At 41.2% G+C, this 24,986-nt stretch overlaps 1 protein-coding gene across 6 annotated transcripts in view; it reads left to right on the top strand.

The window, feature by feature from the left end:
* The window catches only part of LEF1 (lymphoid enhancer binding factor 1), a 170,346-nt gene that overhangs the window by 3,258 nt on the left and 142,102 nt on the right, over positions 1–24,986 (top strand). For 3 of the 6 annotated variants that reach the window (XM_082247599.1, XM_082247601.1, XM_082247598.1), the window contains exon 2: positions 714–785. The exons of the other annotated variants lie outside the window; for them this stretch is intronic. In XM_082247599.1, coding sequence (XP_082103725.1) covers positions 714–785 — 72 coding nt within the window. The remainder of the gene's footprint in view (positions 1–713; positions 786–24,986) is intronic. 6 annotated transcript variants of the gene reach the window in all.

Genomic DNA, 24,986 nt, shown 5'->3' with positions numbered 1-24,986 from the left:
ATGACAGGTGTTCTAACCCCTTATCACTATCCAAATAAAAAAAAAAAAATGTTTTGCCTTTAGATATGTGTTAAGTTCTTTTAGGATCAGAGCTCTGTTAGCAATCATAAAACTTAGCAATGATTTAGAAAGGCTGGAATGATAAACCTGACATTGTATATATTTTCTTTAATGTTGCCAAGAATGTTTACAATCACAGGAATCACTAATTGTAATAATATACTTTGCTTTTCAAAACAAGGGATCTTTTCATTTCCTAGAGCTTCAGGAGGTTCAGATAGGAACTCCTTTATAGAATCCAAGTGCTAACACTTCAAAGTGTCTTGGTGGGCCCAAAGTTCTGGGGGGGGGGCTTGGGGCAAAAGGGCTTTTTGCCTGTTTAAAAATATGGGCTTAATCATGTAAACAGATACAGATAGCCAGGTAATAGAGTAGCAAAATAAATTATTTTCTCTGCATATGCATAAAAAAATGTATTTCTAGATAATTTTGAATATACATAAATGTATTATAGTTAGCACATACTGATTGATAGTAATTGCTTTATATATTGCTAACACAGTAGCAGTGAGATGGTCTACATAAGTGTTGTCATGAATCTGAGCATCGCTCTCAGCATGCGGTAGTCTATGGGTTAATATCTGAGTGATAACAAGCACCTTAAAGCATTGCAATTTTGTTAGATCTTAGTGACTGTGCCCTTTTCTCCATAGGAAAGGGATCTGGCTCTTCACTTTGTATGCACTACATCACCAAGTTGTCGGCAGATAATGGAAAATGTCTTGGTAGGTCTGAGATTTTGGCAATGACAGCGAGCTCTCTCATTGCCTGTTGTTTTATGTGACATGCATAGCAAGATTATAAGGTTACTAAAGGTTTGCCCGAATGTCTTTGTTCACTTTAAACAGCCTATCAAGTTTCAGTTTCTTTTTTTTCCCACTTAACCTGATGGGGTGTCTAAACAGAACATAGACTTGCTGGACTGGGAAGCCACTAGTAAATCACCCCAGTGTGTGTCCAGTATGTACGATTAGGCTATCAGTAACACATCCTGGCACTGTGCCATGTTGTGTTATTACATGCCTTCTTACACTGATGCCCTAACTCTCTTCTTGGCAAAATGCCTACTGACAAAGGTAACACATTTTGGGTTGATATTTTTTCCAAACCGTGGTGAATTTTCTTTCTACTTAAAATTTTTGGAAATGCAACAGTGATCATAAACCTTGAACATGTCTTATGTTTGACTGCAAGTGAATGTGAGACAAAGAGGTCTGTTCATTAAGAATCAAAGTGGAAAACTGGAAGTGCTTCAAAAGGAGGCAGTCAGATTGTCCACAGTTTAACCTGCGCTGAAAAGATGAGAGTTGACATATGATGGGTTATTGCCGCTAACTTGCCTTTTTAAATCCAACAGTCTTTATTATTTCAAATCAAAGTTGTGTTATTGACTACCACCAAATTTACTGACAGTTAAATAAATGTCATCTCAATGTCTTGTATAGTAAATATAATTTTTTTTTTTTTTTGTTTCTTTTTTTTTTTTTTAAAGGGTGACAATAATTTTGACATTTCATTGGCAATACATAGGTGTTTGTAAACTAGGTCTGAATACATGCATTCTCCCTTTTTATCCTCTAGTAGTTCAAAAAGCTCCTCGGTGACTGCATTTTGTATTAATATGTATGTAAAAATGAAAAAAAAATGGAGAAATAAGGCATAATACATGAGATATAAAATATGTCAATCATTTTGTATAGCTAATTTTATGAAATAACTGATGGTAATACATTGATATCCCCCGTCATTCCCTCCATAATGGCTGTAAAAAATTTTTTAGGTCACTTCTACGAAATGAATCCAGGGGTATAGTCAGGAAATGTTAAATATTCTAGTAAACCTGGTGCCCCAGATTTTTGTTCAATAAGGGAAAAGAAAACAGGATGCTAGAACTGACCACAGATTTACAAACCAGCTAAAGCTGACCACAGGTCTTAGTCTAACATTAAGGTCTGACAGCTTGGGTAAGGGGGTTGTCAAGTTCCAAAGATGCAAAGCTTTTGTGGACTTTATATTTATTTTAATAATTCCTTTTTTTCTTTTTCCAGCATAATCAAAGACAATAATGCAGAGTTCACACTTAGGAAGTTAAGTCAGCTGTAAAAATGTACAGTAGGGTCAATAGGAGACAAGCAGATATCTCATTGAGGATGGCAGGCGGTGAAAGATCTGCCTGTCCACAGCTTGTGCAACACTACAGACTCCTGTACAATTCAACCAGCGCATGGAACACGCTCAGTAAAAGCTTTGCTCCCTTTTTTCCATAGAAAAGAGAATTACTGACTACAGGCACAAAGCAGTTTTCCAGAATCTTTTTGTGAAATAAGGACAATTTACGAGAATCATCAGTGTTTTTTTACTAAATCTTTACATGGCTTAATTATTACAAACAATGTTTAGGTCAGATGCTGCTTTTATCGAGCTATGCATGGCCAGCCTAAGGGGTCTTTGACAACTGGATTATTCCATGAGAGGAAGCTGATGTGAGCATCTACTGCAATATTCATATTTTTAGAAGTTAACATGCAAGCATTAACTATTGCATGTTACGACTTTTTAATCATTTAAATATATAAAATGGAGAGATCATCTAGTTTACATGAGCTAAGGTATAATTGTCACTCAAACTGGGTTGAAAACTAGAAGTGGGTATGGTGGCGCAGCATTCTTGTTGCCAACAAGCAGATCTTTTAGCTGTGTCATCTCTGTTGATCAATAATCCACCAGTCTCTTACCATTCTAATTGTGGCCATAGACCAACCTCTATCACCACCCTAATGATGCCCATAGACCGCCATCTCTGACCACCCTAAAGGTGCTCATAGACCAACCTCTCTTACCACTCTATCGGTGCCCATAGACCATCATTTCTACCCACCCTAATGGTGCCCATAGACCACCATCTTTGACCACCCTAATGGTGCCCTTAGACCTTAGATGATACTCTCCAAGGCTGGCCTATTTTGGCCTGATCAAGAAACGACCCAATGTTTGAGCAAGGATTCTCAGGGGACACAGTGACTGGAAATGTTTACAAACCTTGCCCAATCGTAGTTGCTTCCAATGAGATAAACTGGCTCTGTGGCTATGTGTGCCTCCACCCTCCCTCCTAAATTGCCAGATTAGGAATGCTTGTGCTACCAGATAATTCCTGTTTAGTCCAGAAGTGGCCCAATAGACATTGCGGGGTTGATTTACTAAAACTCGAGAATGCTAAATCTGGTGCAACTTTGCATAGAAACCAATCGGGTTCCATTTTTTTTTTTTATAAAAGCTTATTTGAACAAACTGAAGTTAGAAGCTGATTGGCTACCATGCACAGCTGTACCAAAATCTGCATTCTCCAGTTTTAGCAAATCAACCCTGGTATGATAGTTGGATCATGCATGTCATCACTCCCTAATGTATATGGCCAGCATTAGCTGTAGCACACAGTGAAATGTCAACTTTAAGTTGTCATTACATGGAAATCTACAGGCTGATGCACATTATAGTAGCTAATCAACCATCATCTTATTACAGGACACCTACATCTGATTGGCTGTTACTTTGAATTACTGCACTCTGCATATCATTAATATACTTAAGATTACCTTACTGAATAAGCTCATATTGCAGCATTTGAAACTGTATATGGCTTTCTTCACTTTCAATTTTTAAGCAGGTTTGGTATTAGTTGGGTCTTCTGCAGTGCTAACTTTTCTGGATCCAAATATTATATTACCCTGTCCTACTAAGACATTACAAGGTGCTCTTCTAAGCAGTACTTCTCTCCATGTACATTGAGTATTAACCCAAATCCAGTATAATTAAAAGTCATAAGACATGTGGGAGAAATATAAAAAAGAGGAGCAGCACATGGGCGCGTCTTTAAACTGTGTAGTTGATGTAAAAAAAGAGGGGGGCTGGCCGAGACAAAGAACCCAACTTAAAGGAAAGCTTTACTAGGAGAAATGCAGAAGCTGCCATTTCTGAATTTCTCCTGAACATGGTGGTTGCCTGGCTGTTTCTGCCAACAATACTGTGAGACATTGTGGTTCTTAGATTGTAAACTGTAATGAGTAGGGCCCTCTGATTCCTACTGTATTAAACTGTACTGTCCCCGCTTATATTGAAAAGTGCTGCGTAAACTGTTGGCGCATTTAAATAATGTATAATAAAAAAATAATAATAATTATAATATTTTTTTAAAGAATAAAGGATGTTAAAAAAAATAATAATAATAATTTTTTTTAAAGAATAAAGGATGTTAACCTAGCAGAGTGAATGTTACAGAAAAAGGAGAAGTTGCGTTCACGTTGTATACCCAATTATATGCTCTTGCACACGATTGGGTATTTAAGGTGAGCACAGGTTCACCTTTTTTTACTAAAATTCACCTTGCTAAGTGAACATATATTTTCTAAAGCCAACATTCACTTTGCAAGTTGAACGGCCTCTCTTCATTTAGAAAATGAGTAAATCAACCTCACTGCCTTGAAAGAAGTATGCAGATGAGGAAAGTCAGACTGGATTTAGAACTCCTGATCTTCATACTTGTTCTGGGTCAGTTCTATTGAAAGTACCAATGCCAGTGAAGTAACATGACAGCCAGGGAGCTAATATGTTCAAGGGGAATGGTCAGCACTTGGGCTTCCAGATGTCCTTGCTATAGGTTTCTTTAAAAGCAGAATGGGTGAAGAAAACAAGTCTAGTTTAGGAAATCTGTTAGTTTGCATATTTTTAAAGCCCTCCCAGCCTTAGAAATTGATATAGGTTATATTATGTGATTTAAAGAGACTTTCTCACTTCTCTGCCCATTTATGGCAAATAAACAGAGGGGCCAATTCAGTCAGGCATTTGTAACATATTTCTGATGGCGTGGACGAAGTCAGAAGTCTTGCGTCAAATTCATTAAAACCTTGCAACATTTTCATTGTTAGTACTGACATAAATGTTGGAGTAAATTGTTGATTGTATCACATCTTTTGAAATGCACATTGTCACATCTTTGAGACAATTCTGCATCAAAAATGTTCCCAGGAACGGATATTCAATATGTTTTTGTTACTGTCTCCAAATAGCTTGCCTGCCTCTAAAACTCCACTACTTCTTAGGAAAGATGCTTGTGACAATTATGTCAGTTACATCTTATTGACGCATCCAAAATCTGTTGGAAGTTCTGCCAGTGGTCACACTACCAAGAGATGGATTTCTGATGGTGCTTTTCCACTGCATGGAACCGAACGGTTCGGCTCGCTTTTGTGCTTTTCCACTGCTGGTACCGCATGGTATGGTGTAGGAACGGTTTGGTACGGTAGCGGTACGGCGGCGCTTTTCCACTGCATGGAACCGAACGGTACGGCTCTCAAAAACAGTACCACCTCGATTGTGGTTCCAAGAGGTACCATACCGGTACCATATCCCACAATCCTTTGCATGCAGTCACTACTAGCCACTGATTGGTCAGAGAATCCCACCCACCCCGTTGTTATCCCACCCACTTAACTTTAGTACTACTTTAGTGGAAAAGCAAACCATACCGTACCGTACCGAACCGTTCCAACACCGTACCATGCGGTACCAGCAGTGGAAAAGCAAACCGGGCCAAGCAGGGCCGAGTAGAGCCGAGCCGGTACTTGCAGTGGAAAAGTGCCATAAGGGTACCTAACTGTTTATTAACTCCAAGGATAATGTCTTACTAGCCCACCTCCCGACCCAGTTATACCCACAGAATAAGCTGTTGGATGGTGTTGGAGCACATCCAGGGTTGATGATACCACCCCCTCCACCATGTGTTCTGACCTGGCTATTGGCTGCTGAGGCCTGAGCACAGCTTCATGAGAGGAAGTGGCAGGTGAGCCCTGTGAAGGTAAGTATAAGTGGATCAGAGGGTGGGCTATGAATACACTCTAGTGGGCAAAAAAAGTCTCTTTAAACAGGATTTCCAGTTATACCCACAGAATAAGCTGTTGGATGGTGTTGGAGTATATCCAGGGTTGATGATACCACCCCCTCCACCATGTGTTCTTGCCTGGCTATTGGCTGCTGAGGCCTGAGCACAGCTTCATGAGAGAAAGTGGCCGGTGAGCCCTTTGAAGGTAAGTATAAGTGGATCAGAGGGTGGGATAGGAATACACTCTAGTGGGCAAAATAAGTCTCTTTATACAGAATTTATATAGCGCCAACAGTTTACGCAGCACTTTACAATATAAAGTACAATTACAATACAGTTCAATACAGAATAGCAATATATAGTTCTTCTTTAAGGGCTAATATACCAAAGGGGTAATCTTTACTCTAGCCTGTGTTCATTACACTCCTTCAGGATCAGGAAAGTCTAAAAAGTAAACTTTTTCCTGAGCCCGATTGTAACTATAAAGTAAACACAAACTAGAAAATGACCCATTTAGTAAATCCTCTTCTTAAGGGTGCCGTACAAGGCTCAAATTTTGCTTCTTTGTCTCTTAAAGCTGAATTGGCCAAAAATCAAGCTGTGGGTGCTCCTTTCAGCACCACCTGGCATGACAAAAGTATATTGGGTGAAATATTCTCACCTAAAAAGCACCTGCAACCAATCAGAAGCAGGTTGGGTTGGGTATTCTGACATCCATTGGTGCCAGCTATCAGAATACAATAGCCCGCAGTGGGAGGTTTGTCAATCCATGCTGCTAGTATGGATGGAGGAATATATTGGAATTTTTTTATTCAGCCTATTGGCTGGGTGGGGGGGGGGGGTGAATCTGTGTATGGCCAGGGCTTTTTGGAAAACATTTAGGAAGTGTTTTTTAGACTTCTGTTTTTGTGAAATTGCTATGGTCAGGTCGTGTATGAAAAATAGACCATTCATTATAATGACAATGATCTCCAAAAAACCTTCCAACCTTCTGGAAACAGTTTGTTCATAAGAGTGTAAAAATGTACACGGGAATATCCTATCAACCAAGGAACAAAAACTTCTTATAAAAGGGTTTCTTGTGAAATAAAACGTGTTCCATTCCATTTGGAAGGAACCATTGACTTCTGCTAAAGGCTGTTTTACCATTTGGAGAAAAAAACTGATAATGAAACCATTGGGCTGACTCACGAAAGGATTTGAGAACCTTCACGCAATAAATGGCGTGAATATTCACTGCATTGATCCAATCATGTGGAAAGTAAATTTCTGTTCACTTCCATTACCCAATGAAATCTGTGAACCTGAGTTTACTTTTCACGTGATTGGATAATAGAAATTATATTCATACAATTTATTGGATGAAGGTTGTCAACTCCTTCATGGATCCAACCTCCAGTTCTTCCACCTTCTATGTATGGCCAGTGTTCTTGGGAAGGGAGTTAATATGTAACATGTAATAACTTGTTAGCCACCTTGCTGCATGTTCCAAACCTTGTAAATAAAAAGTACAATTCATTCCCAGCATCGTAAAGGCCAGTGCGGAGTCTGCCTAACGACTGGAGTCTCCATTATCTTTTGAGGCTGTATGTCTGCTTTCTTTTGCCTGTATGTAAACTTTTTGTAGCCTATCTAATCTAAGATTAACCCTTGTAATGATATAGCCATGCTGCAGCTCTTTGAATTTTGTTTGAAGGAAAGGGGACAACCTTCCAACTCCCACAGAACCTCAAGCTGTGTGTATACATATATGTATGAGAAGCTAATTAGCCAAGTGGTGATTGAATAAACAGCTTTCACTTTTTATGCAGAACAGTATGACCCCTCCCCCTTTGTAAAAGCACAAGAGGACAACAGCCAGACACCATAGAGCTTTGCCCGGACAGAAAGAAAAAGTTCACAGGAGACTTGTACCCTCCTGTGAAGTCTCAATGAGCTAAACATATGTCAGGAGTTCACTTTTCTAATTAGGCCCTTCATTGTACTACTGACCAAAATAAGACTGATCTACCCAATGAGGTTGGTTTGTTAAAGAAGAAAATATTCACCAAGCCCAGCAAAGTGTTCACGTTAAAAAAACACATGCAACTTTGAAATATAGGGCTTCACATTGCAAGCAATTAGATGAGGGCCAGTTCAAACCACATGCAGTCCAGTGCATTTTTTTTCTGCATCAAAAAGGCATGGAAAGGTTGTGAATGGTTTTTAATGGCATAGTGTGTTCAAGTTCCAGAAAAAAAAAGTAGAACATGCTGTATTTTTCCTGCACTAGACTGAACTGAAACACTGTAAAACGCAAAAAAAATACACTATAACGCACCTAAACGCACCGGAACGCACATGTCCCTATTTACCAATTAAGCCCCGAAGGATTTGGCTGCTCAAAGACCAGGCCCTATTTTGCAATTTGGCACTGCGCGACTTTAACAGACAATTGTGCGGTCGTGCAACGCTGTACCCAAATGAAATTGACGTCCTATTGGTAGCTTTCTTTTGGTGGTATTTGATCACCTGTGCGATTTTTATTTTTTGCGCTATAAACAAGAAGAGCAACAATTTTGAAAAAAATCACATTTTTTATATGAAATTTCCCCCAAAAAATGTAAAAATCAAAATTTTTTAACATTTTAGGCCAATTTGTTTTCTGCTACATATTTTTGTTAAAAAAAATCGCAATAAGCGTATTTTGATTGGTTTGCGCAAAAGCTATCGCTTCTACTAACTAAGGGAAAGATTTATGTCATTTTTATTGTTTTTTTTAACTAGTAATGGCGGCGATCTGCGTTTTTTTTTTTTTTTGCGGGATTTCGACATTGCGGCGGACAGATCGGACCCCTGACTGACATTTTTGACACTTTTGGGAGTACCAGTGACATTACTACAGTAATCAGTGCTATAAATATGCACTGTTACTGTAAAAATGACACTGGCAGGGAAGGGGTTAACTTTACTGGTGATCAAGGGGTTACGTATGTCCCTAGGGGCGTGATTCTAACTGTGGGGGGCGTGGCTTGTGATGTAATCACTGAGACATACGATCCTACATAGCAGGATCACATAGCCTCTGTCATTACTTCAGTGAGAATGACAGACGGCTGTGTTTACATCTTTAGCCCCGGTTCACACTTGTGCGTGTGCGGGGTTCGGATGTAATGTCGGAGCGACATTACATGCGATCAGCTGTGCGGTGCGAGTTTAGCCATACAAACTGTATGGCTAAATTTGCATCGCTCCCGCAGCAAACACGCACAGGAGGCATTTTTGCAGCCGCATCAGGATCGGATCGCACAGAGGTTCACACTTGTGCGATCCGATCCTGTGCGAACTGCACGATCACACTGCGATATGCGATCAAACTGGGGGTGTCGTTAAGATTACATTGACACCCCCTGCGTATCGCATATGGCAGTGTGAACTGCCGGGTGTGTGATGCGGGAACAGGCTGCGAGTTCGCAGCCTTCCCGCATCGCATCAGTGTGAACCGGACCTCACTGTCTTTCTCCCTCTCCTGCGGGAGATCGCGAGTGGCCGGCGGCCATCAGAGCCGCCGGTCACACACGCTGGCTCAGCAGGGAACGAGCGGGGGCGAGAGCGCGCCGCCAGCGGGGCGCGCTCGCCCCCTACAGGCTCGTGGCCGAGCGACATAGTACTACGTCGATTTGCCTGTAAGCGGCTGAGTGCAGCAGTAAATATACAGGAGGCGGTCGGCAAAAACACACTGGAAACATGCCAAAAACGCACTGGAATGCATAAAAAACACATCAAAAATGCGCATGCAGAAAAGCATCTGGAACGCATCCTGACTGTGTTTCTATGGTGTGAACTGGCTCTGATTGGAGAAAGTTTGGCTAGGTGACATCCTAGCCTATGTTCACTTCAAATAGCAAGTTAGGTTTCGGCAATATTTATTTTATTATACTTGGAATTTATTTGTTGGCTATTAGAGGTAAGCCCAGGCTATAGTGACATTTACATATTGATGCCAATCTCTTTAAAAGTTTTGAAAAATGTGTGTCTAAGTCAAGTGACAGTTTTCTTACTTATTGGGGTTGATTTACTAAAACTGGAGAGTGCAAAATCTGGTGCAGCTGTACATGGTAGCCAATCAGCTTCTGACTTCAGCTTGTTCAATTAAGCTTTGATAAAAAAAAAAAAAAAAAATCAGTGGAAGCTGATTGGTTTCTATGCAGAGCTGCACCCTCCAGTTTTGGTAAATCAACCCTAATAAGTAATAAAATTGTCACTTGACCGAGACAAACATTTTTCAAAACCCAAATCAACCCGTAGTGCCTAAATATTAGATGAAGAGAATATTAGAAAAATATATTGTAGGGCATTTGACTGGAAGGAAACAACTTATTGTGGGATATTATCACTGGGAATAAATATATAAGTGTCCATAAAGTGAAATTAGTGTAGAATTATTCACTTTAAGTTCATAAAAAAAGGACATAGGGATAGTCTACATTTGGAGAAAAAAAGATTTACCCTGTACATACAAAAAGGCTTCTTCACAGTAAGAGCTGTGAAATGTAGAATAGACTCCCTTAAGAAATTGTTCTGGCCCACTCAGTAAATTGTTTTAAAAAATACTGTAAATTCTGTATTGAACTGTTTTGTAGTTGTACTGTCCCCCCTTTATATTGTAGGTGCTATATAAATCCTGTATTATAATAATAATATATACTAACATTTATAGGTAATAACACCAGAGATTGTTGATGCAGGGGATACACAATTGCCTTCAGGGAATCAGGAAGGAGTTTTATTTCCTCCACTAGAGTTAATTGGACCATTGGATTTTCTTTATTTTCTCTAGATCAATTGTGGGTAAAGGAAATGGAGGTTTTTTTTTTTTTTTTTTCTGTTGATTGAACTAGATAGGCTTGTGTCTTTTTTCAGCCTGACGTAAACTGGGCATAGATGGATTGAAATTTGGCTGGTATAGCAGGGACCAATCTGTGTGTGGCCCTCCCAGTTTGACAGAAATTGATCATTAGAAAACACTACAGAACTTTTGTCAGTTAGTGGCTGCAGCCAGTCAGATCAGTATATTCTGAAAGCAGTGGAAGCCACTGTCAGAATACAGTGTGCCAGTAAAGGGGAGGGATTCCTCTATACACCTAGCTTGTATGGATAGAGGAACCTGTTCCTTTTCTTTTTTAACAACAAAAAAAAAAAAAAGGAACCAGCTATACCCAGTTTTACTATGTGATTATTATACATATATACATACATATTATATTATTATTATTATTAACCACTTAAGCCCCGGAAGATTTTACCCGCTTCCTGACCAGGGTTTTTTTTGCGATTTTTTACTACGTGACTTTAACGGACAATTGCGCGGTCGTGCGACGCTGTACCTAAACGAATTTGACGTCCTTTTTTTCCACAAACAGAGCTTTCTTTTGGTGGTATTTGATCACCTGTGCGATTTTTTGATCATGCGCTATAAACAAAAAAAGAGCGTCAATTTTGCAAAAATAACAATATTTTTCACATATTTTTATATGAAATTCCCCCCCAAAAAAATGTAAAAATCTAAATTTTTTAACATTTTCGGCCAATTTGTTTTATGCTACATATGTTTGGTAAAAAAAAAAAATCGCAAAAAGCGTATTTTGATTGGTTTGCGCAAAAGTTATCGCGTTTACTAGCAAAGGGACAGATTTTTGTCATTTTTGGTGTTTTTTTTTAAACGCGTAATGGCGGCGATCTGCGATTTTTTTTTGCGGTACTGCAACATTGCGGCGGACAGCTCGGACCCTTGACTGACATTTTTGACACTTTTGGGGCTACCAGTGACATTACTGCAGTAATCAGTGCTATACATATGCACTGTTACTGCAAAAATTACACTGGCAGGGAAGGGGTTAACTGTATTGGAGAGGGAGGGGTTAAGTGTGTCCTAGGGGCGTGATTCTAACTGTGAAGGGACATGGCTATTGGTGTAAAAACAGAGATCAACGGTCCTACATAGTAGAACCGTCTGATCTTCATTTTTACACCAGGGAGAATGACAGGCGGCTTGTTTACATTAGCCGCCTGCCTTTCTCCCTTCACCGGAGCGATCGTGAGTGACCGGCAGACGATCGGGTCTGCCGGTCACACGCACTGACTTGTCAGTGAACGAGCCGGGGCGGGCGCGCGCCCGCCTGCAATTGGCTCACAAGTCAGTGACAGGCGAGTGACGTACCCCTACGTCACTCTGCCTGGCCGGGGATGACCGCCACAGTATATAGTCGTGCGGCGGTCGGCAACCGGTTAAAGAGATACTAAAGTTTCATTTTTTTTTTTTTTAATAGCAAACATGTTATACTTACCTGCTCTGTGTAAGACCCCATTCAGACAGGGGCGACACGACTTGCTGGGGAAACCTGTGAAGTTGTGGTGCACAGCGTGCACACGACCTCGGCGCGACTTGCACGGACTTCATATAATTGAAGTCAATGCAAGTCACCTCCAGGTCGCCCCAAAGTAGTACAGGACCCTTTTTCTAAGTCGGAGCGACTTGTGTCGCTCCTATTAGAACGGGTCCTGCGCTAATCAATGGCAGGCGACCGATTCACCAAGTCGCCTGACAAGTCGCGCTAGTGTGAATGGGGTCTAATGGTTTTGCGCAGAGTAGCCCAGATTCTCCTCTTCTCAGGTCCCTTGTTCCTGCTCCTGCCCCCTCCATCCTGTTAAGTGCCCCCACAGCAAGCATCTTGCTATGGGGGCACCCAAGCCAAGCCCCAGTTCCCTGTGTCCATTCAGACATGGAGCCGCGCCTGGCCCTGCCCCTTCCTCTCCTCATTGACTGACTGACTTTGATTAACAGCAGCGGGAGGCAATGGCGCCGCGCTACTGTCTCGGCCAATGAGGAGGGGAGTCCTGGGCAGCCGAGACACTCCTGTAACATCGCCAGATCTAGATAGGACTCAGGTTTGTATTAGAGGGGCTGAGGGGGGCTTCTGCACACAGAAGGCTTTTTATCTTAATGCATAGAATGCATTAAGATTTTAAAAAAAACGTCTGCCTTTAACCGCTTGCCGACTGCTCACAGTATATTTACTGCGGCAGTCAGCCCCTCACAGGCAGAGCGACGTAGGTCTACGTCGCTAGCCTGTGAGGTGCTGGGGAGCGAGCGCGCGCCCGCGGAGGCGCGCTCCCGCTCCCGCGCGGTCACGGACCCCCCCCCCCCTGCGTGTGACCGGCGGACTCGATGTCCGCCGGTCACTCGGCGATCGTCGGGGGAGAGGGAGAAAGGCAGGCAGCTTGTGTAAACAAGCCACCTGTCATTCTCCTCGGTGTAAAAACACTGATCACAGGGTTCTACAATGTAGAACCGTTGATCAGTGTCCCTACAGCTCAACAGACAGCCAATCACAGTAAGAATCACGCCCCTAGGGACACACACAGCCTCTCCCTCTCAAATAAAGTTAACCCCTTCACTACCAGTGTATTTTTACAGTAACAGTGCATATGTATAGCACTGATTACTGTAGAAATGTCACTGGTAACCCCAAAAATGTCAGTCAAGGGTCCGATCTGTCCGCCGCAATGTCGCAGTACCGCAAAAAAAATCGCAGATCGCCGCCATTACGCGTTTAAAAAAAAACAGCAAAAATGACAAAAATCTTTCCCTTTGTTAGTAAACGCAATAACTTTTGCGCAAACCAATAAAAATACGTTTTTTGCGATTTTTTTTACCAAACATAGGTAGCATAAAACAAATTGGCCGAAAATGTTAAAAAATTTTGATTTTTACATTTTTTTGGGGGAATTTCATATAAAAAAATTTGAAAAATATTGTTATTTTTGCAAAATTGACGCTCTTTTTTTGTTTATAGCGCATGATCAAAAAATCGCACAGGTGATCAAATACCACCAAAAGAAAGCTGGGCAGGGCGCCGTTCTGTCTCCACGGGGAGCGATTCCAGGTGCTCGGCAGCAATCGTGTCTGCCAGAGCCACCTATTGGCTCTCCCTGTGGCGAATGGGGCGCACGCGCCCCCACTCCTGGTCCTGTGAAGCGGCGTACAGTTACGTCGTTTCGCGGGACAGAGCCGTCCTGCCGCACTATATGTACTGCTGGCGGTCGGCATGTGGTTAAAGGGGTTGTAAAGTCTCATGGTTTTTCACCTTAATGCATTCTATGCATTAAGGTGAAAAACCTTTTCTGCTTCAGCTGCCCCCAGAGCCCCCCTTTTTCTTTCTTGAAATCAATCGTTCCAGCAACGAACACGAGCCCGCTGTCTCAAGTCCTCATTGGTTAGATTGATAGCAGCAGGAGCCATTGGCTCCTGCTGCTGCCAATCAAATCCAGGGACACGGGAGCCAGGGGCTGAGTCCTACTATCTGTGTCAATGAATGCAGCAGCGGGACTCGTGAGCCCGCTTGCACGGGTCCCCCCAGGGAAAACGGCTTTCTGTGGGGGTACCGGATGAAGAGGAGGAGCCAGGAGCAACGCCGGGGCATCCCAGAAAAGGAGGATCCAGGCTGCTCTGTGCAAAACCCTTGCACAGAGCAGGTAAGTATAACATGTTTATTATCTAAAAGAAAAAAGGGACCTTTACAATTACTTTAAAGTATAAGTAAACTGTAAGAATACATGTTTTATTTCCTGCCTTGTGGTTTTTATACCATTGAAAGTGTTTTGTTGTTTTAATTTGACATGTCAATAAAAAACCCCTAAAACTGCCATATATCACACCAGAAATCTTGTGAGCTAATAACTTGCTGTGCTTTGGACGGTCATCAGTTAGCATTGTTCCCAGCAATATCTGTTGACTACAAAACACGTCCCCCTGTGTTTGTTATGGGGGGGGGGGGGTTCCTAACACATTCTCTTCCTAGGGTGACAGTGACAACATGCTCCTCCTAGATACAGTATGGTTGTCACCCTAGAAATGGAAGTGTGCTCCTAGCAGGATCACAGGTGAAAATAAAGAAGAAAAAAATGTGGATAAGGGGAAAAAAAACATCACATCTGAGGAATGGTAAGCTGCAGTACATTACATTTGTATTCTTGGGTTTAGAATTTACACTTTAAATGATCTGAAACCACTTGTAAACATTATAAATAGGATGTATATTTTGACATATATGGAACATAAATGTAAAATAAATAAGATTTACAGATGAAGAAAGGAAAGGAAAAGGAGGGGGAAAGGCGTATACTCCTATAAGTGTTATATAGTACAAAACCTGATGCCTAGTGCTGGGACCAAGCAGCAAGATAACTCAGAGCATGACATTTTTATAGGACAGATCATATCCATAAATGAACACTGTTTACTCCTACTAGCACTGTGTGTAGCAGTCACCACATACCTACAAAATGCAGCACCGGCATAGCTTTGCACAGAACAGTAGACAAAGAAAAGTTTCTTATCTATCCAAGCCTCCATACCTGGAGATGTGTTGTGATAACTTGTAGTGCCATATCCTAGCCAAATTTCAAAATCAGCAATCAAATCTAATATAGTGCTAGAGAAATACTTTGAATGTATGACCTCACCAGTAGGGATGATCGAACGGTTCGGGTCCACCATCGGTTCGGCCCGAACATTGGGTGTTCGAGGTTCGGCCGAATTTAGAACTTTTTGCCCAAAAAGTTCGGAATTCGGCAACCAGAACCGCCCAAAATGCAATGCTTCAGGAAATGGGCTTTAAAAGCCCGTGATTGGACCAGAACCATTAGCAAAAGCCAATTGAGGGGGCAGGAGAATGCTAGGAATGTGATTGGAGTGACTAGGGGGTCCCTAGACCAATCATTAGTGAATACGCCCCCCAGTATATAAGATCGCCCCCGCCATATTCCTAGCATTGTTATACTGGACATGGAAGAGAGTGGAAGCAGTTCTGTTAATTTTACTTTAAAAGTGTCATTTAGCTATTTTTAATGTGAGGAAAGGGATATCTAGTGTAGTTAGAGTGCTCCTTTACACTTAAGTTAGCTTCAAAAATTTAGTTTCTGTAGGGAAAGTGTTAAGTGTCAGGGGACCGTAGTGTAGTGTAGGGTTAACTGACAGTGACTGCTATGGCAGGGTGACAAAACCCTTCCATAGCAGGGTGACCGCTATAGAGAAATGATCATTTCTCTGCTTCGGGACAGGTATGTGGCTTCTCACCAGCAAGCATTTTTTAATGCTGCAGGGGCTGCCACTGCCAGTGCTTTTTTGAGGACATGTTTGATGTCAGACATGACATCTGAATATGTGTATAGGGGGAATATATAGACATATATGTCTGAATATATACCCCTAGACATATATAGGTGTGATAGTAGCAGAAATAAATGCTTGCGCTAATGAAATCATTTACAGTAATATATTTCTGCTACTATCACACCTATATATGTCTAGGGGTATATATTCAGACATATATGCCTATATATACCCCCTATACACATGTTCAGATGTTTTGCCTGCCTCAAAAGAACCCCAAAAAATGCCAAAAAAAACGCTAGCGTCAAAAAAAAAATGCCCAGGTGTGTTTTTGCTGGCATTTTTTGGGGGGTTTTGGAGGCAGGCAAAACATCAGAACTTGTGCACAGTACCACTATACACAAGTTCAGATGTTTTTCCTGACTGCAAAGAACCCAAAAAAATGCCTGCTATTAAACCGGCAAGGTGTTACAGCAGAGAAGCCATATTCCTGTGCTTAAAGTTTTCTAATACAAACAATCTTTTTTTTTATGGTTCTGGACATGCTACAGAGCTGAAACTTCACAGGTACACCTTTTAGACCCCCCAGACACAAAATCACACAAAAAAAGTTCTTAAAAATTGTCATTTTTGATAAAAAAGCCAATTATTGAAAAATTAAAAAAAAAAAAAAAAAGAGATTTTTTGATTTTTACTTTGGATTTAGTATCTGGGGGGTCTAAAAAGTGTACATGTGAAGTTTCAGCTCTGTAGCATGTCCAGAACCCCCCAAAAATTAGCATTTTCTTATAATTTTTATTAGAACAGGAATACGGCTTCTCTACGGCGCTTTTTCTTGCATTTATCGGGCATTTTTGGAGGCAGGCATGACTTTTTTTGGATTTAGTGTCTGGGAGGTCTAAAAAGTGTACCTGTGAAGTTTCAGCTCTGTAGCATGTCCAGAACCAGAAAAAAGATAATTTTTCAGTAGAGCAGGGATGGTGGGACCCCTCTTTTACACTTATATGATCTTTTTTTGGGGTTCTGGACATGCTACAGAGCTGAAACTTCACAGGTACACCTTTTAGACCCCCCAGACACAAAATCACACAAAAAAAGTTCTTAAAAATTGTCATTTTTGATAAAAAAGCCAATTATTGAAAAATTAAAAAAAAAAAAAAAAGAGAGATTTTTTGATTTTTACTTTGGATTTAGTGTCTGGGGGGTCTAAAAAAGTGTACATGTGAAGTTTCAGCTCTGTAGCATGTCCAGAACCATAAAAAAAAAGATCGTTTGTATTAGAAAACTTTAAGCACAGGAATATGGCTTCTCTGCTGTAACACCTTGCCGGTTTAATAGCAGGCATTTTTTTGGGTTCTTTGCAGTCAGGAAAAACATCTGAACTTGTGTATAGTGGTACTGTGCACAAGTTCTGATGTTTTGCCTGCCTCCAAAATTCCCCAAAAAATGCCAGCAAAAACACACCTGGGCATTTTTTTTTTTGACGCTAGCGTTTTTTTTGGCATTTTTTGGGGTTCTTTTGAGGCAGGCAAAACATCTGAACATGTGTATAGGGTGTATATATAGGCATATATGTCTGAATATATACCCCTAGACATATATAGGTGTGATAGTAGCAGAAATATATTACTGTAAATGATTTCATTAGCGCAAGCATTTATTTCTGCTACTATCACACCTATATATGTCTAGGGGTATATATTCAGACATATATGTCTATATATCCCCCCTATACACATGTTCAGATGTTTTGCCTGCCTCAAAAGAACCCCAAAAAATGCCAAAAAAAACGCTAGCGTCAAAAAAAAAAAATGCCCAGGTGTGTTTTTGCTGGCATTTTTTGGGGAATTTTGGAGGCAGGCAAAACATCAGAACTTGTGCACAGTACTACTATACACAAGTTCAGATGTTTTTCCTGACTGCAAAGAACCCAAAAAAATGCCTGCTATTAAACCGGCAAGGTGTTACAGCAGAGAAGCCATATTCCTGTGCTTAAAGTTTTCTAATACAAACGATCTTTTTTTTTCTGGTTCTGGACATGCTACAGAGCTGAAACTTCACATGCACACTTTTTAGACCCCCCAGATACTAAATCCAAAGTAAAAATCAAAAAATCTCTTTTTTTTTTTTTTTTTTTTTTTTAATTTTTCAATAATTGGCTTTTTTATCAAAAATGACAATTTTTAAGAACTTTTTTTTGTGTGATTTTGTGTCTGGGGGGTCTAAAAGGTGTACCTGTGAAGTTTCAGCTCTGTAGCATGTCCAGAACCAGAAAAAAAGATCATATAGGTGTTAAAGTTAAAGGAGGCTCCCGAACCACATCCCTGTTCTACTGAAAAATTATCTTTTTTTTTTTCATGGTTCTGGACATGCTACAGAGCTGAAACTTCACATGCACACCTTTTAGACCCCCCAGATACTAAATCCAAAGTAAAAATCAAAAAAATCTCTTTTTTTTTTTTTTTTTTTTAATTTTTCAATAATTGGCTTTTTTATCAAAAATGACAATTTTTAAGAACTTTTTTTTGTGTGATTAATAGTTAATGGGGCATGACCCAGAACCCTAGGCACTTTTTAGGGGCATTTATTGGGTTTTAGGGCTTAAAAATGGTGTTTTTTGATTACAGAAGTTCGGGTCCCATTGATTTCAATGGGGTTCTGAAATCCGGGCCGAACTTTCGTGAAGTTCGGGTGTTCTGGTCGAACCGAACTTTTCAAAAGTTCGATCATCCCTACTCACCAGCACATATTTTTCAGAACAATAATAAAGTCTAAAAATCGAAAGTCTTTTTGAACCCCAACAGTATTGCTGACCACAGATGAACATTGAGCATGAGTATGGCTAACTGCAATCAGGTAGCATGGGTTAACCACTTTACCACCGGAGGATTTTGCTGTCCTACGTCCAGGCCACTTTTTGCGATTCTGCACTGTGCGAATTTAACTGACAATTGCGCGGTCATGCAACTCCGTACCCAAACGAAATTTATGTCCTTTTTTCCCACAAACAGAGCTTTCTTTTGGTGGTATTTGATCACCTCTGCGATTTTCATTTTTTGCGATATTAATAAAAAATGCGACAATTTTGAAAAAATAACAATATTTTTCTACTTTGACAGTTAAAAAATATCCAATATATTCAATTTTTGTCATATATTTAGGCCAAAATGTATTTAGCTACATGTCTTTGACAAAAAAATTCAAAATGAGTGTATTTTTAACCGTTTTAAGACCGGGAGGGGACTGTGTGACACAGGCACAGATCGCAGGTTCAGCTATGCTGAATCCTGCAATTTGTCACTGTTTGTCACTTAGGAGATCTGCCCGCTTTGTTTACACAAGCGGGCGGATCTCTACACTCGATCCCCATTGATCGGGGAAGAGCAGCGGTGATCACCGCCGCTCCTCCCCTGGCCCGACTCCCACTGTGACTGAATACAGCGGGAGCGAGCCTCCGGCGGCGCGCCGCCCACAAGGGGAGGAGTCCAGCGACGTAGGTCTACGTCGCTGGACGATATCGAGCCACTTTGCCGCAGTAGGGTCAACATGACCGGTCGGCAAGTGGTTAAGTTTGACCGATACTTAGCACTGGGTCTGTAAAATGGGTATTCTAGCCTTGTGAAAAATCACTGTCACAGCAAATCAAGCTGGGGACCACAAAGTGTCCAATTCGATCCTTAATTCTGATTGTCCAGGATGGATCATTTGTATGCAGCTGAGCAGTAATAATTCTTATTTTTATGTCTGGGTGCTGCTTGTCATCCAGATTGGGGGGAACATTATGGTAAGCCCCAGTATTCCAACAATATCATAGAGAATAAGAGATGCCCCACCATCCATTGTCACTGCTTGATGTTAGGGTATTCTGTTAAAGTGCATCTAAAAACCTTTGAACAGCCGTCCTCAGATGTAGTGGTTGCATATGTTTTCTTTTTAAGCCGTTTTTTTTTTTTTTCTTTAAGCAGACTTTCACCCATGAAAAGCACTTCCTCGCCCCTGACTCACCCATAGTGTTAACCCCTTCCCTGCCAGTGTCATTATTACAGTAACAGTGCATATTTAAAGCACCGATTACTGTAATAATGTCACTGGCCCCCCAAAAGTGTCAAAAATGTCAGTTAGGGGTCCGATCTGTTCGCCGCAATGTCGCAGTCCTGCAGGAAATCGCAGATCGCTGCCATTACTAGTTAAAAAAAAAAACAATAAAAATGACATACATCTTTCCCGTAGTTAGTAAACGCAATAACTTTTGCGCAAAAATATGTAGCAGAAAACAAATTGGCCTAAAATGTTAAAAAATTTTGATTTTTAATTTTTTTTTTGGGGAATGTTATATAGCAGAATATTAAAATCGTCGCTCTTTTTTTTTGTTTATAGCGCAAAAATTAAAAATCGCACAGGTGATCAAATACCACCAAAAGAAATCTCTATTTGTGGGGAAAAAAAGGACGTAAATTTTGTTTGGATAAGACAGCGCAATTGTCCGTTAAAGTAACGCAGTGCCGAATCGCAAAATAGGGCCTAGTCAGGAAGGGAGTCAAATCTTCTGGTCTTAAAGTGGTTAAAGCAAAGCAAACATGTCATACTTACAGTCGTTTTGCACAGAGCAGCCCGATCCTCCTCTTTTCGGGTCCCCCACTGGCACTCTGGGCCCCTCCCCCTTGCTGAGTGCCCCCATAGCAAGCTGCTTACTGCAGCTGCGCATGCACAAAATCACATTAAAACCCCTTGTGCATGCATAGACACCCACTGAGCCTGTTAGGTCCCATATAATGGCAGAGACCTGCAGTCCCACTGTGCATGCTTGGAGGATTTATTTGCGATTTCTGCAGGTCACTGCCAGGTCCTATAGACCAGGGGTGTGTCTGCGCATGTACGGGATATTGATCCAAGATAGCGGCAAGGAAGTATAACCCATGCAAGAACTTTGCACTGGAAAAGGACAGCACTGAACTTCATTGTCTAGTAAGTATCTATTTTTTCAGTTTTTTAGCATTGTCACTCTAGGACAGGTCGTGTTTTAGGATTTAGACACACCTCCCCCTCCCCCTCCCTCTCCCCCTTCCCTTGTCACTATAATATAGGAAGAGGTGTTCTGTAGTCCACAGAGATAGCTGGGAACAATGCTAACTGAAAGCAGTAAAACAGAAGGAGCGAGCACAAGAGGTTTTCAGCTCCCAAACTTTCTGGCAGGTTCAACAGGTATTTGTTTGCATATATCAAATAGAAATAATAAAACACATTCAATGATATATTGAAAAGAGAATTATTAAAATAAAAAAACACAAACAAACATTCATACTTACCTAGATGCCTGCAGCATCAATCAAATGCTGCAGCTGTCTCCTGCCGGCTCTACATCTAGGACTAAACGATCAAAGGCCACTGATCGCTCTCTGCTCTGCCCCTCCAGTGCTGGCTGGAGTGTTGGAATGTGGAGGGGGTGGGAGTGGCTGGCTCAGGCTCTCAGCCGCACACTGAGAAGCTGAGCCAGCTGCCAGTCAGGCATCTGGGTGGATCCTTGCAGAGCCTGGACCGGCTCTGTGATGTCAGCCAACAGCAGGCTTTTGCCTGCTGTTGGCTGAATATGTCCCAATAGTGCAGAACAAAATGCATATGATCTATAGGAGAAGCTTTGGCTATACTTCTCCTTTACCAAAAGGGAGCAAATATAAAAATTTCGGTGTTAGGGTTTACATGCACTTTAAAGACTGCAGAATTTTGAGTGAGACCTGTCTGTAGTTGAACACAGATACTCAGGGATGGTTGAACGTAGAGCCCCAATTTCACCATCTACAGAAGTCTTTTAGCCAGCTATGAACTTAAACACATTTGGGTCAGATGTGTTCCTGTGTAGGCGTATGTAATAAGGAGCAGAGTGCTAGTATTTTTAGGAGGGAACAATAGGAAATACTGCCCAGTTTCTTTCCTGAGGTCTGTCAGATGGAAATTTCATACACTACCTATAGACGTAAGATAGCTGCTTTATTGACCATAATTTAATAGAGTAGGTGGCCATCATCTCATGTCTATGGAAACATTTGTGGATCCCATATCTATAGTAAAGGCCCGTACACATGATCAGAAAATTGTACAAAAAATACCGCTTCCGGAGCGATCGTACGATAATCTGATCATTAGTACACAGCTTTCGTCCGAAATTATCCAAAGGAAAAAACACAAAAAATGCTCTTGTACAATACCAGATCTTTTGATTTTGGTTTAATCAATACAGTTGTCATCTAAAAATACAATACGAATGCAATACAATATCACTTCTGAATTTTTATTCTGTCATACGAGAATTTTTGTACTTTAGTAACCTCTTCTTTGTCGATATAGAGAAAAAAAAAAAAACGGACGCTCATTTGTCCGATAATCTCATTGTGTGTACCAGGCTTAAAGCGGAGTTCCGGCCACAAAATCAACATAGTCGATTTTGGGCCATCCGCTTGCTTTTCGCCACCTGAAAAATAAATGGATAGTTACGATTTTTTTTTTTTACTTACCTTGTTATTGAAGAAAAATATACTCACCTTTCTTCCACTTCCTACCTCTGCGGCCGCGGCCCGCGCCGTCACTTCCTCTTTGCATTGATTCCTGGGAGTTGAACGTCATTGCTCCCAGGAATCAATGCGCCTGCACCGGCCCCGCTCGTCAGTTCCGGTGCGGGCGCGTCATTCCCTTCTAAACAGCTTCTGGGCATGCCATGAAGTGACGATCGGGGCAGGTGCAGGCGCATTCTTGGAGAAGAGGACACGGGAGAGGACGCAGAAGAGGACGCGCTGGCTTCAGCTGCCCACATCCGAGATGGCAGCGCTGGAGAAGAAATTTTCAAGGTAAGTATTTCTTCTAAAAGGTTAGTGCGGCCTGGGACAGTACAGAGGCTACCCATTGTGGAATGTACTAGCCCTGACTGCCCCGGGGGTATTTTTATTGAAAAAATTTTTAGTGGCCGGAACTCCGCTTTAAGTAAATGTTATTATCTTGTTAAAAAGAAAGCCTGATTGTCTGATGTGACTATCCAAAATATAAATGAGATTGCTAGCTTGAGTTAAGCCTAGTATACACGGGTCTGAATGTTGGGCGGCATTGGTCGGTTCGATAGATATTTGGGCAATGTGTACTTCAATTGGTCCGATAGAAGCCGGCTTCTGTCGAAGGGGCATGCCCGAAAAAGGTCTGCCGATCGACTCCCGGCCAATGGCTAACCCTTAGTGGGGGCAAATCTACAATTGTTTCCTACCACAATGATGTGAAAATTTAAAGAAGCAGGACAGAATTTTTTTCTCAAACAGATTTCTTACAGTGTATGTGGTTTTTGTTTGGGAAAGTCCATTCAATCCATTATTGAACACTAAAAGTAAATTTATTTTAACTACTTTTGAATGACATTCGTCAAGTCATTGCATGCACTGATGAGAATATTTGTACGAATGTTTTTTTAAAATTCTACTAGTGTATGGCCAGCTTAACCCATACACTGGCAGTATCAAACCTGCGTTAAGCCCCCGTTCATATCAGCGAGATTTGACATGCGATTCGACAGGTCAAATCACATACCAAATCACAGCCTATTGCCCCCTAATAACACCATCTCTATCGGTGCAACGCCAACTTTGCAGCATCGCTTCGATTTCGATTTCGAAGTAGATTCTGCACTACTTTTGGTGACTTTGGAGCGACTTTAATAGACATCTATGTATGAACAAGCACTGATGTCTTTCAAGTCGCCTCCGAAAGTTGAACTACATTTTTGAAAATGTGCAAATTCAGATGGAAGTCACACGATTTCAAAGCTGCGTTCAATGTAAATGAGGGCTAAACTTACTAAACTTGGTTTAAGGCTGGAATATTAAAAGCTGGGTATACATGTACAGTTTTTTTTTTTTTTCTTGAACAAAAAAAAAACCGAACAGATATCCACATTAACACAAGCAATGTTAATGCAGGGATCACTGGTGCTGTGTCTCTGTATTCTGACAGCTGCGATTTCCCCATCAGAATACACAGATCCGCGCTTGCAGCTATTGGCTGTGACCACTGATTGAATGCTGGTTTTCCAGGATTACTGTTTTGACAGAAGCTGTTTGTTAGACCGGCTTCTGGTTGAACAGACAGTGGTACACGTGTACCGGCTGAATTTTGGTACACGTGTACGGGGCCTAAAGTGATGCTAAACCCAGAACAGTAAAAATCAGTCTTTATATGCAGTAAACCATGCTTGTTATACTCACTGTATCTAAGGGGTTAATCCTCTGGATTGTGTAAAACTGATGTTTGATCCTGTCTTCTGATCCTTCCCTTTTTCCACTGTCCCCAATCCATCTCCTGATAGAACAGAGCATGGAGGGGGGTCACTCTGCACATGCTCAGTTTGGTGTGTATTGCTAGAGAGTTTTTTTTTTTTTTATTTTTTTTTCAGAGGGTGCATGTAATCAGCACTGTCCAGACAGAGGGTCAGGGGTCTTGCAGCCTCATAGGAAGTCAGAGTAGAATGAAAACTCCTCCTACAAGCTTTAACCAGACACTGATAGAATTCACAAGACTGCTATATACCGCTGATGAGGAAGGGTAATTAGCAGTTTATATTTACTAAAATATTTACATTTCCATGTCCTGTGTACTGTGGGAGACCAGATATAGTGCATGCAGGGCCCTGGGTTTAGTAACATTTTAAACATAGGAAAAAGTGATGTGGGAGGCAATTGTTTAAACTTCTCAGGTGACTCCTCGTGCATTTATTCTCATATGACTTCTCCTGTGTTTATTCTCATATGACTTCTCCTGCGTTTAGAAAAGCTAAACGCAGGCATGTCAGTGCGAATGAGGCCTAAATCTACACAGTATTCCTGGCTGTAAGAGTTGGTTCACACTATGGCGACACGACTCTGTACT

This window comes from Pelophylax lessonae (genome assembly GCF_965119305.1).
Source record: "Pelophylax lessonae genome assembly, chromosome: 1".
In the NCBI taxonomy this organism is placed as follows: Eukaryota; Metazoa; Chordata; class Amphibia; order Anura; family Ranidae; genus Pelophylax; species Pelophylax lessonae.
The sequence above is the reverse complement of the archived record's forward strand: the minus strand, read 5'-3'. Positions and strand labels throughout refer to the sequence as shown.